The 18,773-nt window shown below is 28.4% G+C and overlaps 1 protein-coding gene across 1 annotated transcript in view; it reads left to right on the top strand.

Annotated features, from left to right (window-relative positions):
- Positions 1 to 15,581, top strand: part of LOC111629089 (suppressor of lurcher protein 1-like) — a 58,700-nt gene extending 43,119 nt beyond the window's left edge. Inside the window, exons 7-14 of the mRNA XM_023372952.1 lie at positions 468 to 657; positions 1,917 to 2,110; positions 7,744 to 7,782; positions 10,007 to 10,175; positions 13,563 to 13,762; positions 14,807 to 14,909; positions 14,981 to 15,031; positions 15,166 to 15,581. Of these exons, the coding sequence (XP_023228720.1) occupies positions 468 to 657; positions 1,917 to 2,110; positions 7,744 to 7,782; positions 10,007 to 10,175; positions 13,563 to 13,762; positions 14,807 to 14,883 (869 nt within the window). The 3' untranslated portion in view covers positions 14,884 to 14,909; positions 14,981 to 15,031; positions 15,166 to 15,581. The remainder of the gene's footprint in view (positions 1 to 467; positions 658 to 1,916; positions 2,111 to 7,743; positions 7,783 to 10,006; positions 10,176 to 13,562; positions 13,763 to 14,806; positions 14,910 to 14,980; positions 15,032 to 15,165) is intronic.
- Positions 15,582 to 18,773: the final 3,192 nt, after the last annotated feature.

Genomic DNA, 18,773 nt, shown 5'->3' with positions numbered 1-18,773 from the left:
TTTTAATTTAAAAAAAGAAAAAACTCTGAGTTATTGATTGTCAATAATGTTAATCAAACGTCTAAAATAAGAGTATATTTATTGCCTAAGAAAACAATAATGCCTACAAGTAGCCATAAATTCTACTTCCTGGAATCTGGAACTGCAGATACTGTCGGAATAAGATGTAGCTTACAACGTATAAAATATTTGCACATTTACAGTTTGGCAGAAAGTAGGGTTTAAATTAAATTGTTGGCATGCCATGAAGTGAATCTGATGTCATAAGCCGAAGCTGCGTGTTCCGCTTAACGAATTTTCTCATTTATTAACCTTAATAAAATGTTTGATATAGTTTGACTAAATAGCAGAAATTTTTTAGAGATATTTTAAAAATGAAGAAAAATCAATTTTGCTATAAAATATGTTTGAACCACTTTTGATTATTTTAGTCTTTTAATATAGTTTTACAATTCTGTTCTTTACAGCAGTTACAATGTGTGGTAGCAGAATTAGCAGTCGGATGTCAAAAAATGGTACTTTTACGAGTCCAAACTATCCCGGATCTTATCCAGCTAACACTCATTGTATTTATCACTTTTCCGGGAGAGGAAAAGAAAGAGTCCAAATCCTCTTCACTGATTTTGATCTATATAAACCCGATGAAACCACAAGAGAGTGAGTATATGGATATTATTCCAATTGTCTATAAAAAAAATCTTTTTTTAATATTTAAAACCAAAAAGCGAATGTAAAACTTCGGAAAATCCCAAGAGCATAATCATATTCGTATTGTGATCTTCAGGATGACAAAAACGAGAATACGAAGTTAAGAGAAAGTTCTGTCATAGTCCAAGTTTGTAGAATTGAAGAAGATAGCGACTCGACCTTATTTGACGATCAGACTCGTGGGTTATAGCATTTATCATAACGCATCGATCGGTCTTCCCTCAGGACTTATTTTTCTCTCTTGTATCTGAAGTACCCTTTGCTGATCTTATAAAAGTTAACAATGGATAAGTTGACCATGTTCAAAAATAAGATATTGAATCGATTTAATTTATAAGTATTTTTTTATTGAACATATAATGCTTTTAATTTAAAGAAATGAAAACGAAAGTATTACGAATGTAATATTTTAAAATTGTTTTAGACGTTTATTCTACATTTTAAACTCGATATATTCAAATTATTTTCACTTTAATGCTTAAAACATACTTTTAAAATAAGATTTTAATTAAATCGTATAGAAATTATTATTTAAACAGAAGTAAATTTAATTTTAAGCTTATTTTAATTTTNCTGATGTGAGTGTTTTCTAGTATTTTTGAGGTATCATCATTTATCCCACTGAAACATTATCAGAGCGTGGTGAATCAACAGAAAGACAGCGGTTTGAAGACATCTGTCAGTGACGAGATTGACAAACGACGTTTTCACGTTTTTACAGAAAAAAATACTGCAGCCGAAAGGTTTTTGATGATCGATGCTAGTTCGCACTTAGCCTCTGTCGCCATGCGGTCGAAGCTGTCAATAGCAGTGTAGTCATCTAAGAACTGTCAAAAGCTGATCTAGTTAGCTTAACTATAAAAATCAAGGCTGCAATTTTTGAAAATAAGATTGTTCGTTCGTTGAGCGGAATTTTATTTTATTTTTTAAAATTTTGAATATATATAACTACATTTACTGTATAAATAAAAAAGAGTATACAAAGTATAGCCTAAATCTTAAATCTAAGCTGTATGTTTTCTAGCGAAAGACTAAATTTTATACAGAAAAATATGTTTAGCCTCGGAAAGAATCAATATTTCTTAATTAATTACTAGAGCCTTCATGAATTTGTAACAATGTATTTGTTATAATATATTCATACATCGTTTTCCTGTCTAAAAAATAAATTATTAAACTTTTCTAACGTTTTAAATTTTACTTTATAGTTGCGAAAACATTGATGCAGTAACAATCTCGATTACAATTAATGGACAAAAAGAACGTATAGATAGTTTTTGCGGTCAAAACAAACTCCCAGCACAGTTAATGTCAAATGGTCCTACTATGGTGGCAGAATTTAGAAGTTATACCTCTTCACCCAACATTAAAGGCTTTCGAGCAGTCTACAGATTTGTTACAAGTAAGTTAGACTCGTACATCATTCTGTTGTAATATTTTCATTAGTAATTTTATAGTAAGCTATCATAGCCGTATTGTAATTAGAACCTATATTAGAAGACCCTAATTCGGGCAAAACTACATTAGCCAACTCGTACCACTGTAGACGTAGCAACTAGCACTATGAATGAAGAGTAAACTCCTAGATATTGTATGTACTGTACACGTTTAAAAAACACTGAGTTTTTACATTCAAACCGTTTTTCTGTACTTATTTGATTTTTCTTCATTTATTTATTTACAGAGGTAAGCAGACCCAAACCCCTCGTCCTACTGGTTATACTGGTTAAACTATTCCCTCAAACCCCCTGGTTACACTATTGTGCTGTAGTATATGTTGTTATAATTAAAAAATTTAATAAAAATGTTTTTAAAAGCTAAGAAGCTATTGAATTTTTTCAGGATAAGAAATAAATAATTTATTTTGAGTGAGTTTTTCAGAGTTTTTTGAAAAATTTATTAAATATAACATTTGATTTGTAGTATACCATACGTAAATGTAAAAAAAGATATAAAGTTAATAAAAAATTATAATATTTATCGAATAATTTCTCCCCTTTTTCCATTCACCTCATTTGCAAAACTTTTCATTTTCACATGCAAATAAATTCATCTCCTTTCAATGTGAGTTCACCTAGCTTCGAAATAATTTCACCCTCCTTTCAATATAAATTAATCCTGTTTTTATTATAATTTAATTCTTCTTACAACATATTTATGTTTTTAACAAAATGTCATAATTTCATTTTCTAAGCGACGTATCTGTGTTGTCAGCAGGATGAAATTATAATGAAATTTAGATAATATTGAAATCGGAATAAAATTATTTTAAGATTAATTGAATTTATATTGTAGAAGGGGTAAACTCGTTTGCCTATGAAAATGAAAACTTTGTAAAAAAATAATCTTGAAATCAGGATAAAACTATCTGATTAACATTAAATTTTTACCATAAAAAAATAAATTAAAGTCTTTTAAAGTAAATAAATTAAATTAAAATTAAAATAAATTACAGTCTTGAAAAGTCGTTTAATCTTTTCAGAGTGGAGAAAAATAAATCGGTCAAACTAGTTTAAGAATGTCATTATTTCTATTTAGTTAAGCTTGATGAAATAAGGAATTTAAACTCATTGTCAATCACCGCTCTTTTTTGATAGTATATTTGTCTCGAACAGAAACAGATTTCTGTTTCATTCTTTGTCATTAAGAAAATTGAAATGTAATTGAGTTTTTAAAAGAAATTTTACAAAAATTTTTACTTAAAATTTATCACTCTTGATATCATCACTTTGTCGATGTCTTATGCTGCTTGTCTTCTTTATGGACAACTGGGGGCTAACATCCATACTCCACATCAATATTGATGTCTGCGTCATCGACAGTTCAAGTGTTACTCATATCATTGTTAGTGTTAGTATATATTCTTCACAGTCCTGATTATCATTTCTTTATTTTTATGATTATTGATGTTCGTGCTATATTAATACTGCTCGTGTATTCTTTGTGAAGTTATAAAAATATCCCAGAACTTCATATCGAGCTGATTATTTACAAATACCTTAAGTCAGGGGTGTCCAACCCGCGGTCCAAGGCAAGTTCCAATGCGGCCCAATAAACGTGTAAACAAAACCGACAAATTTTTTTATTATTTATTTATTTATTTATTTATTTCAACGGCATAAACCTGAAAAAAGAAGTTTCACAAACCTTAAACCTTTATACATATCTTATTTTTTAATAGAAATGAAATATTTTCAAATACTTGAAATGTGTGAATGAGGAAGGAATACCAAATAAAGCTGGAGTCGTGACTCAAAGAATTATAGGCCCAAATTCGGGGAAAGAAAAGGCCATAGATAAAAAGAAGTGAGAAAGGTTGGAAAATTAAGGATCAATATTTGCATAACAGAAGGTCTATTTGATTTTTCTCACTTCTTTATATTTTGACCTTTCTTTCCTTTCCCCGAATTTGGGTCTATAATTCTTTGAATCCCAACTCTAGCATTATTTAATATTCCTTTCAGCGTTGCAAGATTTGGCTACTTTGCGCCAAATTTGGCTACCCTTTTTTTAGTTTGGCGTAAAAAATATAATTTGGCGCATTGACTACATTTTGGGCTACATATTATTTATAAATATGTTAGTTGAATAAAAATGCACTTTAAAATGGTGTTTCGTTGTTTTTTTATTAATTAAAGACCCAAATAAAACAAATATTTGTGTTTTTCAAATAAATTTTTGTTTGTCTTCTTTATAATAAATAAATTTATCTATTTCTAAGTAGAAATTAAAAGTGTCTGTAGATGTAATTTTTTAAAATATCCTTTTTCGTGATAAAGTTTTAATACTTATTACTATAATCTAGACATGTAAATACTTAAATATACTTGTATATTTAAGGATTGGGCCACAATATACTTATGGCCCAGAACTCCATGACTTCTTCCAATGTGGCCCAGAGAAACAAAAAGGTTAGACACCCCTGCCTTAAGTAATGACGGTCGAATATAATTAATGACCTTAATATCTATATTAATAATTAGTCATTAATGGTCAATGTTGTATTAGATGTAATGATCAATAGCCTATCAATAAATATGATAAATTGCAAGAAACAAATAAGGTAGAGGAACTAATTATGACCCATCAAGTGTGGGCTATTATTTTGAACAATTCTAATTTTTCCTCATAAGAAATGGCTAAGTTAAACCTAGTCTAAGTTATAGCTTAACCATTTCTTGAAAAAAAATTGGAATTGTTCAAAATAATTGTCCAAACTTGAAGGCAATAATTGGCTCCCCTACTTTATGTGAAATAATTTTACTTGAATATTGAATGCATCTGACCTTTAAAATGAACGATTTATCATAAGATAGAAAAGACTAGAAGTAAACTTCAGTTCAGAAAGGAAAGATTATTCAATTTAGTACAATTTTTACTACGTACATAAATTCCTATTATATTTTCACTGACATAAAAATTTCTGAACGACTTTAATGTTAACGTGAATATAGTATTAATCGTTTTGCTGATGTCATAGTTGCGTGTTATAACGTTTTGTCCTACAGTTTTATCGCACTTCAAAAGAAAAGTTTTTAAAGTACTTTTAGAACATATTTTCTAAATCAACGATTCTCAAACTACAATGAAATAAATAAAATAATAAAATATTGGTATGTAAGATCGTTGTTCTAGGTTAAGTATGTTCAGTCACGTAATGTAAAAGTTGCTACTCCGTGATATTCTTTTTCTTAAATTCGATAGTTCACAAATATAATCTCTGTTTAAAGCTATGTTGTATACATTCTACTAAATATTAATATATAGAACGTTGATTCAATATCTAGTCACTAACAATTTCATAGTGAATATTAATGAATGGTTTGTCAAATAATTAAACAAATAAATTCATTTTGAAAATTAATTTCAGATTATGCTTATAACTATACATTATTTATTTATCACTTTAAATAATAATTAATAATAATGTATATTATGAAACATTGTTTTGACTGATTAATTACATTATTTGTAGAAAGTCTTCAATTCGTTGTTTGCTTCTATTGGTGCACTTGGTGCTTCTATTTTTCATTCAATTAAACGGCAAAATTTTTAAGAATGTTTTATAAAATAATAAAGTGATGCATAAGTTATAATACGTGAATTATAAGTTAATAAAGATATTTTTAGAGTTGTTTTACATTTCTTTCAATGGAGGTAAAAGTTTTGGCACGAAGTTTATATTCTAGATATTTGCAGCAATTGATTACAGAATTCACATTTCATTAATAGGAATTTAAATTTGAATATTTTAATAAAATTATCGAATTATTATTTAATGATTTGGAATTAATTATTGTTTACTGAATATTAAAATTTTTGTTATATAATTACAAAAGTAAATGATGAAAACAAAAGGGAAAACTGGAATAATAACTAAGATATAATGTTATGCCCAAAGATGTTATGGAAAAAATGTACCAAGAAACGTTGAAAAATAATAGAATGATTTATTTTCATCAGATAATTATCTGTGTTATGATGATATAATATATAGGTCAAAGCCACATAAGGTAATAAATGAAGATGTTCAATAGAATTGATATACTGCTAAATATCAGCATAAGCTATACTTTCAGGGAGAGTAAAATGAATTTCGTTTAAGTATTGAAAATTAACAACTTTTTGTAAATAGTATCAACTATTTACAGCCAAAAAAATGTCAATTTTCAACACTTAAACGAAGTTCATTTTACTCTTATGAGTATCGCAATGTATCCAGATTTTAACCAAGCTGAATTTAATTCCATCAAAACTGTTTAATGAATTTTTTTTACTATTGAAAGTCCATATTCAATACTAGACCTAAACATTAATGTGGAAATTATTATTAGTATTATTTGCTTAGAAGAAATTGTATTTATTTTTACAAGAAGTATACATTTATTTAATAAGAAGCTAAAAATTAACAATATTTGCCGGATATAATCAGTCATTTTTATAACCATTTAAAAGGGGTTTTTTGGACAATAAACCGAAATTTTATGTCTTTCGAATCCGTCTCTCACCCTAGTTCAAGAATTACTCAGAAGTAAATTAATTCTCAGATATTTCAGATAATCGACTTCTGAGTAATTCTTGATCTCGAATGAGAGTCGGATTCGAAGGACATAACATTTCGATTTATTCGTCCAAAAATCCCTTTTAAGAGGTTATAAAAATTACTGATACATTTTACTCTACCCTCGAAATAGAAATAATAATTATATTTTTTTAAATTTGATATTGTCCTAATTCATCCAGTAATTAGATAAATTTGAATATCAGATCAATAAATAATTATAGATTGTAATTGAATTTTCCGTACGTATTTTATACATTATGATATGCATAGGTAGCCCAATTATTGAATAAAATTTGATTGTATTTGAGATATGATAGTTTACTGAGACAGAAATAATAAAAAGTGCATATTTTAGTTTTTATATCTATTATTTTTTAACCTATCGTATTTATTAAATATAACTTCTAGTTCAAAATTAAGGTTTTTTCCTTCTACAATATTTAAAGAATAGTGAAATTTATTTTATTCATAAAATAATAGTTTCGTGAAATTTATTTTATATCATAAAAATGAAGCATTTTTGATTTTTCAAAATTACTTTTGAGCCGAAATGTCTAATATTAAGCAGAAATAAATGACTTAACATAAATGTCTATTTTTACTTTATTGTATTATTAAAATCTAAAAATATGAATTATTTTTTAAAAGTTTACAAACTATTTTATTATTATTATGTTAGTTTTTTGTCTGGAAATATTAAATTAACTCTCAATAAGATGTGTGAAAATAACGTTGGTGATTGTCGAACTTTATTCAAAACTGTGATGAAAAATTTCCAATATCAAACTACTTTCTTTAAGATCAACTTTTAAACAGATACTGTCACAAAAAAGGGGGTGATTCTAAAAGTCTGACCCCACTTCAACGTTTCAATAGTCGAAAGAGAAAGTATCAAGTCTTGCTGACTCCGTGAATTTCTTTTCTTTTTTTCTTCGTTTTCTTCTTTTTTTATTCTTTCCTTTTCTTTTCAGACTTTGGTGTTTCTACAGGAAAACCGGATTCGAAATCAGGTAAGTGCTCTTTGCTGAGCAAACTTCATAAAAACCAACTGTTTATAAGACTGAAAAGAAAATGCTAACTTAGCACTGTTTTAAATATCGATGCGTCATTAGTCTGTCAGTTATGAATTTACTTTCAAAAAATGATTTTTTAAGTCACGTCTGCTTTATTTACTTCCATAACAACTATTGATAAAATCGTTCTACAGACTAAAAGAAAGTTCTCAAATCCATCAAAAATTTTGTTTTTTTTCTGCAAAATGAAGAAATGTTCTATAATATAAAAGCATTATGAAAATACTGAACTTTCTTTTCTTACCTGAGAACAATTTAATGTTTATTATTCTGGCTGAAAGATATAATTATATATATATAGTCAATTTATTATATTAATAAATACAAAATAAAAAATTATTCAGATTCTATTTGACAGACTTTTTCATTTGTGAAAATTGCTCTCAAGAGCATTGCGATAAAACAGCGAATTTTTTTAAATGAAGAAAGTAACTTCATTTTAGAAATGGTCTCACAATTGCTTAATCAAACATTAACATAAATTCACTTATACAAATTAGAACTAATAATATACCATAAAACTCTTTATTAACGATTTTAAATCCCAGTATTCAATTTGGCTTTTACAATGGTCCCTTTCAGCCGGTCTGCGATTTTTTCCTCAAGAATGCAACAATAGATATCTGACACTTATTCTGCTGTTCACTTTTATAAAGGAAGAAATGCATAACTGGATTTAAAGTCGTTAATAAAGATTTTTGTAGTGTGTGATTAGTCCGTATCTAATGGTTATTATAGCCAAATTTAATAGTTATATAATCCTATAACATTGAACATATAAGTATAAAATAGCAAAATATATTTCCAATTGCTTCATTCATTCTTTATTTGTTTGTTTTGATTTTATCGAGGATCATCAATCCCAGAATAATTCAGAACACTGACTTGTGACTTGCAGGTCTGTAGAATATTTATACAGATCAGAGGTTATTAATATTGTTTTAAATTAATATTAATGAAATGACTCGTAATTATTTAGCTTTGCATTAATTCTATAATAATCATCATATACGACTACATTAATTCTATTATATTATATAATATTATACAATATGCCCATGAAAAACGAATTACAATGTTGATGTGCATTGCGATATCTATAATAAATATTAATGCTTTATCAATCTAAATTACCTAATATATATAATAATTATATCGAATAAAGATAATATTTCATATTATATTACAAACTTTATGATAACATTCTAATTACTGAGCTCTCATTAAGTCATCAAGCAGAAAGCAAACCATACTGATTTATCAATTATAACTCTAGCTTATTCTAGCTTATTGGAAAGGGCATCTAAACATAGAAATACTAGAAACTATAATTTAAAATTAAACAATTTTTATAACTCTCATTAATTAAAATCTAACATCAATTGGCATAATTGAGGCTTAAATGAATTTTAAAAATAGAGGATTATAATACATTAAAGAAACTTTATAAAATCTGAATTATTAACTTCACTAAATCGGTTCTATATTGATATTTTGTTAATGATAATAACGAAAGTTAAATTTCCATTAATAGAAAACGTTACATTTTACACGAAATCGATGTTCTGATAACGAAAAACCTTTTTGGATAAGACTGAAAACATTTTAATAACAATTTTAGTGATAAAAATTTTATTTTTATGCTATAATATATGATAGTTATAGATTAATATGGTCAAAATGTCAAATTATTAAATTTTTATTACAATTCTTAAGTTAGAAACTAATGCATCGTTTTTTCCCCTCAATCCTATGCATTAGAAATGAATTATTCATTTCTAATGCATAGGTGATTATTATGGGAAATATCCTGGAAAATTATCTATGTTTTTTAATTATATAATTAATATAGTCTGTAGACAAAAGATGTTTTTTATCTGTATTTTCAAGAGATGAGCATAAATGAAAACATGGTTATAGAATAACAAAATGAATAAAAACCGAAACAAATTCGAAAATCACTCTCGCTTTTTTCATAAAACAATAGAGTTGAGTGGCAAAGTATTATTTATAGTTGTTTACATTTATTCTATTTAACGCAACAGAATTATTATTTCTTTTTAATGTTGAGAAAATTGCCATTTATTTAGGACGATTTTTATTACATTTTTAAAGAAAAATTCAAATGTTATCAAATTCATAAAAGTATTCTGTCTTTCAGTTTGTGGATTTACTTTCAATGCATCCGTAAGTTCTTATGGCAATTTCACCTCACCGAATTGGCCCGGTTATTATCCACGCAATACCGAATGCCACTATTTTTTTCACGCTCAGAATAACGGAAGAGTTCAAATTACTTTTGCGTATTTCGATGTTGAAGGAGTCACCCCGTGAGTATTGCTTATTTCATAAATATTATTGAAATATTAAAATATACTAAAAATATGAGAACGTATTGATGATATTCTAATAAAAAATGCGTTGCTTAGAAAAATTTTGTGGCCAGTTTGGAAATTAATTCCACGTAAATAATATAGATTATTTGATTCGTGTTATAATAAGTTTATAGGAAAATTAAATTTTGTTGATACATAAACGTATTTGAGAATGTATTGGATGTCAATTTAAATTAGATGAAAAGTCATTTGGAACCTACTAACTTGTTAGTCGAGGGAAACTTTCAGCTGCTTCAGTGGTGAGAATGAGTATTAGCAGAATTTCCTCTATCGAATGTGCTTCTGACAGTATGACACAAAAGTGACACGGAGCGATACAAAGTTTGACAGCAAGCAGTAAGACACTAACGACCCTAGAGAAGATGCCTCTCATTAAGAATCTCGAGGGGAACATCAACGTCTGAAAATGAAGTCTTCATTTCTGTCAACAGACACCGTTATTATTCAATCTTTGGATTAGTTACGAATTTAAGCAGCTCAACCCATTATCCCAATAACTTTTTCCTAAAGTAGCATCTGAAATATAATATTTGGCGAAAGATATATCAGTAACATCGATGTCTCTTCTTCTCTTTTTTTTTTTAATCCGTAATAGTAGACATTGTCGTTATAAATCGGAAAATTGTTTTAAACTGTCCGATATTAATCGTTAAGAAGCATCAAACTCATAATGTTTCTTGATCTGTGACAGGAATCGATTATGATCAAAAAATGAAAAATTGTACAAAATCAAATATTTCTTTTTTTTAAAATTGATTTCTTCATTTTTTTTCTCGGAAGAGTTAAAAATATAGTAAGAAAGGAGACAAGATTGGTAAGGAAGGCAGTACGAGGAAAGAAAAAGTAGGCCAAAGTTCAAAATGAAAAACCATCGAAAGCACAGTGAATAGTTTGGTGCGCTATTTATTACAGGAAAAGAAGTCGAATGAGATTCCGTTGTGTATACAATTGGTTTGAACTGATGAAAGATGATAAATCAGTTCGTTTTCTGACAGTTTTATTACAACGTAAGATTTCTTATTGTTTCTCTTTGGAAAAGTTGCTCATTCTTTGACACTGGTCGAAATCAAACCAAGAAGCTACCTTTCAATAGTTGCACTTTAAACTTATTTCAAATTTTTATCCCAACAAAAATAGCAAATTTATTCAAATATTTCGTGATTTATCGATCTAACTTATGAAATTTTTGAAATTACAATAGTATAAATCAAAGTAATGAATAATTCCAGCAGTTATCTATGATAAAAGATTTAATATTTTCTAATTTAATTTTTGAATTTGGTTATGAATGATTTTCTTTTTCTCTCATAACAAATTCAAATTTAACAGTTAAAATATGCAATATTTGAACATATTTATTTAAGAAAAAATATTACTTAAATATTTTAAAAACATTTGAACTGCAATATTTTTTAACTCAAAAAGTTCTGAAGATTATAAAATATAATAAATATGCTATGAAAAGTTAGAAGCAAATAAACTGTTAAAAAATAAAATTTCATAAAATGTTATAATTTAAGAAAACCGAAACATTGATTAATTACAAATTTTATTATTTTAAATCCTCTAAAGTAGCGAAAACTTTCCAAATTTAGCAATATATTGCGGTCATGGAAATTGAATCTCCTATAATATAAAGCCTTTATCAAAACTTGCTCAACACAGTGCAAAGTTACAATGCATATTTAAACAATGATCGTGATTTTAGTACTAACAAAAGCAGTGCAAAAAGACCTCAGAAGAATAAAGAAAAAGAAAGTTGCAATTTGTTACATATAATGCTACATTGAACTGAAGTAAGTGTCATTTCACACTATAGCCTTTACCAATACTGTTAATGAGCGCTGTCGCAAGAACTTGACGTTCACAGTTATGGAGCAAATAAGTAATTCGCAGCGTAAGTTTGAAAAACCTAACATAAACAGTTATTTGTCGTTAAATCGAATCCTAATGCTTTATAGGCTACATCGAGCCTTAATAACAAGTTTGTAGTACTCCAGAATAGAATGGATGAGTTTCTTTAAGTATTCTATACTAAGTTCTCGATACCAAACTTTTCTAATACATTTCTGCAGTTGCTTTTTATTTTCAGGCCTCCTGGATGCAATTTTCGAGCCCACAATGTGCCAACAGTTCTCGATGGTATTGAGATCAGTACCGTCACCTGGCAGCTTAGGCATCTGATCTGGACCTCTTGTAGGAATTTTTTGAACTTAAACTACAATTTATGTGCCAGTTTATGTGTTAATAATGCTAATAAACCGAGAAAGAACACATTATACTTTGCTCGCTGTCTTGACGGCCCGGAGTCGTGTTGAAAGATGCAGGATATTGTGTCACAAAATTGTTGCTTGATTGTTGGAATTAGCTTGGCAGATAAGATATTTTTGTAGCACTCTGTACTAACAGACTGTAAAGAGTAGTCTGCAAGCACTTTTACTGGATATGCATCCTATTGATACATTATTTGACTCACCGGAAACTACTGTCTGCATGAAGCAATTTCTATTATAGGCTTTGTCTTTTCTATGCCAAGCATAGAATTTTACTGTCAGATCCGTGCAGGTAAAATTTGGATTCATCTGAAAACCTAATAGAATCCCACATATCAATTCCCCAGTCCGCATGCTTTTTAATCCAGATAAGCGATTGTCTAAGCGTTTTATTCGTCAGCAATGGCTTCTTAAGTAGACGGTAGATTCTTAAATCCATATTGCAGAAGCAACCGTCGTGTTCGTGCACTCACTTTTACGTCTATCTACTCTTCCCACTCTGCTTTAGTTCGGAAAAACTAACAGTGTATTCTTCTCAGGGTAAGCCGCTTCAGCATCTCCTGATACGGCGTATTCACACGTATACCTCCTGATCCAGCTTTTCTTTCAATGTTGCCATGTTTATGTCTCATTTGTAACAAGTAGACAATTATTGACTAATGAAAATGCACTCTCTGTGCTATTTCGAGAGATGATAAACCTTTATCATTCAAATCAACAATTATTGGCATTTTACGTGGTGTTAACTGTCGAAAACTTACTAGTTTGCTTATAAAAATGAACATCTTCGCACAGGTTTTTATATCTATGGATTAGTATGGAAACCTTTCTCGGTCAATGAAAAGCGTTCGCATGTTTACGATATCATGAATGAAACGATTTTTACAATTTTTGAAGGTCCGTAGTGAAATAATGTTTTAATTTTTAAAAATAAATACTTTTTATAGGATTTTATAAGTTATTCAACTTGCCTGATCGATAATGTAGTTAAATTTATAGATATAAAATAAATTCATTTTGATTTTTGATTATTTTTTTTCTATTTCAGTTGTACAATGGATACAGCTAGTGATTATGTCGAATTTTCGAATTCTCGTTCTGTGGATAAAAAAATTCCGAGATTCTGCGGCTTAAAAAAACCTAAAGTTATTAAGTCCGAAGGCGAATACTTTAGAATCACTTTTAAATCTAACGATAGATTTGACGGTACGGGATTTGATGCTATTTACCAGTTCAGAAATGCAGTTGGTGAGTTTTTTTCTATAAGATAAACTCTATAACCGAAAAATTGTTTTAATCTTTGTTGCTGATATGCTGCATTCAATTTTTATAATATAATCTTACAAGACAGTTATAAAATAATAAAATATTATTGAGAATTAGCTAGATTATTTTGTAAAAAATATTTATTTTATTTAGAAAACTCTTCAAAATAACAAAAACAAAATAACTTTTCAAAAAACTTTTATGTTTTAAAGAAATTCGATTCTTTTGCTCTTCTCATTATTTTAATAGATCCGAATTTTTCCTTCGATATCGGTTCTATTTATATTTCTTTTCAAACTGATTCTATCAACTAAAAGTTATTTTCTCTTTCTGAACTTTAAAATCTTTCTTTTCATGTTGCATTGCAGGCATTTGATCAAATGATTTAATACAAAAAATTTCTTTTAGTAAATAAAATTACTGAAACGTTTTGTAGTTATAGAAGTAATTGCTTCTATGGCAGTATTGTTTTGAAAGTACTAAATAGAATGTTTCGTGAAAAAGACATCTATTTTAATCTGTAGTCTATAGGTTTAAAAGTTATTAAACAGATCTACAGTAATTTTACTATCATTAGAGAATTTACATAAATTACTTTCTTGTCTTTAAATAGGAAAAAGTTTCTCTAAATTTAATTTTTCATATTTACACAGTTTAACTAAAATTTTCCCTAAAGCATTTCTTTAAAGCACTTATAATGTAGTTTAGTTCAGAAACTGTAAAATACTTCATTTAAATTATAATATTTTACAGAATCATTTCTTTTCGGAATTATTAGAAACTTTTAGGGATAGACATATACAGATAAAAATGTATTAGGATTTTATTAGATTTAAATACATGAAATGGCTTAAGAAATTTTTTTAGTAACTCTTTTAAAGAAACATTTTTTGCCAATTACTTAGGATAATAACATTTTATTCACTTTCAATATTAACGTAGCTCGATACGATTACTTTGATAGCATTATTTGTAATGATTATTTTAGTTAAAGCTCTTATCATTGAACATAATTTTTCGTTAAAGCTTTATTCACTTTAATGTCGCAACGAAAGTCATTAAAAGAACCAGAAACAACCATTAAACCATTCGAGCAATGTTAAACAACTAAGAACACTTAGTAACAAAAGTAAATTTTCAGATTCCCCTAAGAATACTATCGAGTATCCATTGATCAGTTATTTAATTCTTTCTTTCTAGATCCGTTTACCGTGAAAAGAATAAGATCAGCTACATCTTCACTAACATCAAGTAAGATTACTTATTTAATTTTGAATACTTATAATCTTACTTTCACATCTTGAATATTTTTTTAAAGTTTAATACCATTTAAATTTTCAAAATTTAATATTTTATTGTTTATAAAATAACTATTATCGTTTTAGAATTATCGGTGTGGTTCCATATAGTCACTGCTATATCACTATACTTCATCATTCACTCGATCGAACGGGTATGTTAAAGCACCCGATTGCAATCAAGACTTGTCACCGGACGTCATGTTACAATGATATCAAGCTGAGGAGATTTATAGACGATACTGTCGCCATCACAGAACTCTCCAGTGTCAGAATGACCAGGAATGAGATTACAGCTGTTTTGGTGCTACATAACTCATCGAGAATAGAATGGAGAAGTGGAGATTATATATATACATACATCATCTACACAACATCACCAGATTTCGCATTCCCTTCCCTCATGTTCACCTTCAAGTCTTTTCTTACTGGACTCGCATTCCAAAGTTTCATTCAAATATATTATCAGACCTTTAGACAATTTTATAAAAATTAGACATATTTAAAAAAAAAAAAAAAACAGAAAAAATTTTGTAATGGATATATCAAATATGGCCTATCTACGGAACACGTGGATTCATTTTTCCTCCGAAAAATATTATCGAATTGCGTAATCGATTATGAGTATGTTTATTTTATATATTACTCATCTATATAATATATTATTATTAATTATTAAAAACAATTAACTTTGAGATTTAATAATTGTCTTAGCATGTCCTTNTCTTTTATAAAAAAAAAAAAAAAAAAAAAAAACATTTTTAAAGCCATTTAAATATTTTGTCAATTATAATAGAAATTTTATAATAAAGTTTACTCAAACTTCAAATTCTATCTTACAACTGAAGGGTTAACATTAAGAGAGATAGAACTTTAAATTGACACAGATGGCTTAGTTTTTATTCGATTGTCAGGGTAATTTATATATCTGTTCTGTAGTGTTTGACAAATCATTGTGGAAATATTGCGGTTCCTCGTGTTGAAATTGGAATATAAAACGATGTATAACTTATAGAATATTTTGATAAAAAATCTTTACTTTTATGAAATAATATATGATTTTTTTCTGTTAAAAATACTGGAAAATATGGAAATTAGTTAGCCATTAAAAATAAAAAATTAAATTAAAAAATAGCAAAGCTAATTATCCAGATCAAACTAATCAATTTGTGATAAAATTAATTAATGGTTTTCGGATAATTAAAGGAAATCAAAGTTTGTCAAAAGAAACTGATTGACTGCATTTAGTAAATGGAATCGATAGGTAGTAAGTATTGCCATGACAATCGAATTTCGATAAAGAATTTGCTTAACTAATTAAAATAAATTAATGGCATTTTAGCGAATTATTAAGATCGATATTTTGTAAATATATTATTCATATTATTTTCGTTTTAATGTGTTCGTATGTAGTTCTATATATAGATAGTGAACGTAAGTTAGAGTCTTTTCTATTAAACTTATATAGTGATTTTATTGTCCAACAGATGGCGACACAATTTTTCGCTCCGATGATTCAGGGAAGTACTGTACGTAAAGAATGCATTAATGCAAGATGGAAATATGCCATCCGATAATCTGAATATAACTATCATTTTGGCCAATCATTCCCACAGGATCCAAAGGCAAAGGACTTCGTCCCGAGCAATAAGATGTTTTTTATTACTTCGTGCCTTGAACTTTCACGTACAAACTTATATATGAGGAAAAGGGGAAAACTTCGGTACATATGTGTATAGTAAAGAAAACTTTGTTACTCGAACTTCATCTCTTTTCATTGTCATCGGGTATATAACACCGAGCACCAATTTACCTCTTCAAAGAACTGGAAATCTAAACGTGCCTCAACAGTTACCGTAGTCCCTAACGGACTTAGAGAAAGCATCACTAAAACGGTTCCATGCATCCATTCGTCGCTTACCGATGCCATTTTCTACGACCGTTGACGACTAATAATAAAAGAGATATATTTTTATCTGTCTGTCTGAGAAATTAGATGGAACAATTTTTTAAATAAAGACAAATTTGTACGTGAAAATTGTTTTTTTTTTTCTTTCTTTAAAAGTTTCATTCATGTGAATATTTAAATACAGAAACTACATCAAAAAATGACACGAATTAATTTTAAATTAAATTTATTAATTCAAACTAAAATATTGTTTTATAAGTTTTTACTATTACGTGAATTTTAATTTTATAAGAAATCCTATTAAAAACATTTAATTGAAATTTTCGATTTAGTTGATCTTTGAATATTAAGACATTAAAAATAATGTTTTAAATATGAGCTTTAAGAGATTAATTACAACCTTTTATATATTTTATAAATGCTCCACAAAATTGTTGGTTTGATGACTGAGTGGTTAAGGCAGTACTTTTCAAAATTTTCTAGTAGCACCATCAACTTGATAATTTTTTTACTTGCAGCACTGTTACTTCTTTTTCAATTTAAAGCTATTGTGCTTTTCGCACTTTTAGTAATATACGTAAAAAATGTTATGGCACTGCTCAGCACTATTCTGTGGTAGCACCTGAAGTGTCGTTAGGCACTCTAGTGCCGCTACGATCTAGCTGAAAACCACAGGTGTTAAGATGTCTGTCTACCGCTTTGGGAATCCAGAAACTAATCTGGACAGGTCGAAAACCCCAAAAACATTTCGTGGGAAGTTCGTCCCGAATATGTTGGGTCCCTTCCCTTCCCATCCATTCATCTCCAATGTGGTCCCTATAGAATCCACAATGATCTTGATTGAAAGACTTATTCAGCACGAAAAAGTAAGGGAAAAAGTGTTTAGGAACACTAAACTTTAATTCAATAAATATTCGCTGTGTAAGTCATTTGCACTGTTTTTTTTTTTTTTTAATTTTTCGCCCAGTGGGAACTAAGAGGGCCTCTTTTAGCAAGCCCATTATGGGTTCGGCCAGGCCCACAATGCGGTGGCCGAATGTTGAGGGACAGGGCCGACATATCCGGACCTTGGACACATGGCTATCCGACTGTCTGTTTAATTGTACTGTAAAATATGAATTTAATATAAAGATGCTTTCCAACTTTATTACCGGTGCTAATGACAAACATTGAAGAACCTTTATGTTTGGTAACAAAAAACGTTTAATAAATCGTCCAACAAACGCTTTCGATCTTATTCAAGGTCTGCGTCAGGTTAGAGTAGGCACACGGGTTGCCTTATGTGTATATTTTTAGGTTTCACGCATTTGCAACCATTAAGTTTCGGTTGGTTTTTTATGTTCCAAAGGTTTCTAAATTTAACATTTTAAGATCGTTCTATTCCAAGCATTCCGATTTTGGAATTCGATTATATTCTAACCTGATGCAGACCTTGAGTAAGGTCGAAATCGTTTGTTAGACGATTTATTAAACGTTTTTTGTTACCGGACATAAAAGTTCTTCAATGGTTGAATTTAATATGTAAAGCAAAAATTTAGTAACTAATTAAGTCAGAAAAAAACTTTAGCAGTTTACATATATATATAAATTTATTCCCGAATTACAGTATAAGCCTGTAGGATTAATTTTAACATCTTTTGGAATCAGTTTTATCGAAAAATTCTTGTTGTGGATAAAAGTCATCAAGCTAAAACTTTTTATAGGATTCTACAAAGTAATTTTGTTTTGGATAGACTAGGATATTGGATAATCCGTGGTTATTCCACTGAATCCCTTAAACATGGAT

This window comes from Centruroides sculpturatus, unplaced genomic scaffold (assembly GCF_000671375.1).
Source record: "Centruroides sculpturatus isolate CEXI.00-Female unplaced genomic scaffold, Cexi_2.0 scaffold411, whole genome shotgun sequence".
Classification (NCBI taxonomy): domain Eukaryota; kingdom Metazoa; phylum Arthropoda; class Arachnida; order Scorpiones; family Buthidae; genus Centruroides; species Centruroides sculpturatus.
The sequence above is the reverse complement of the archived record's forward strand: the minus strand, read 5'-3'. Positions and strand labels throughout refer to the sequence as shown.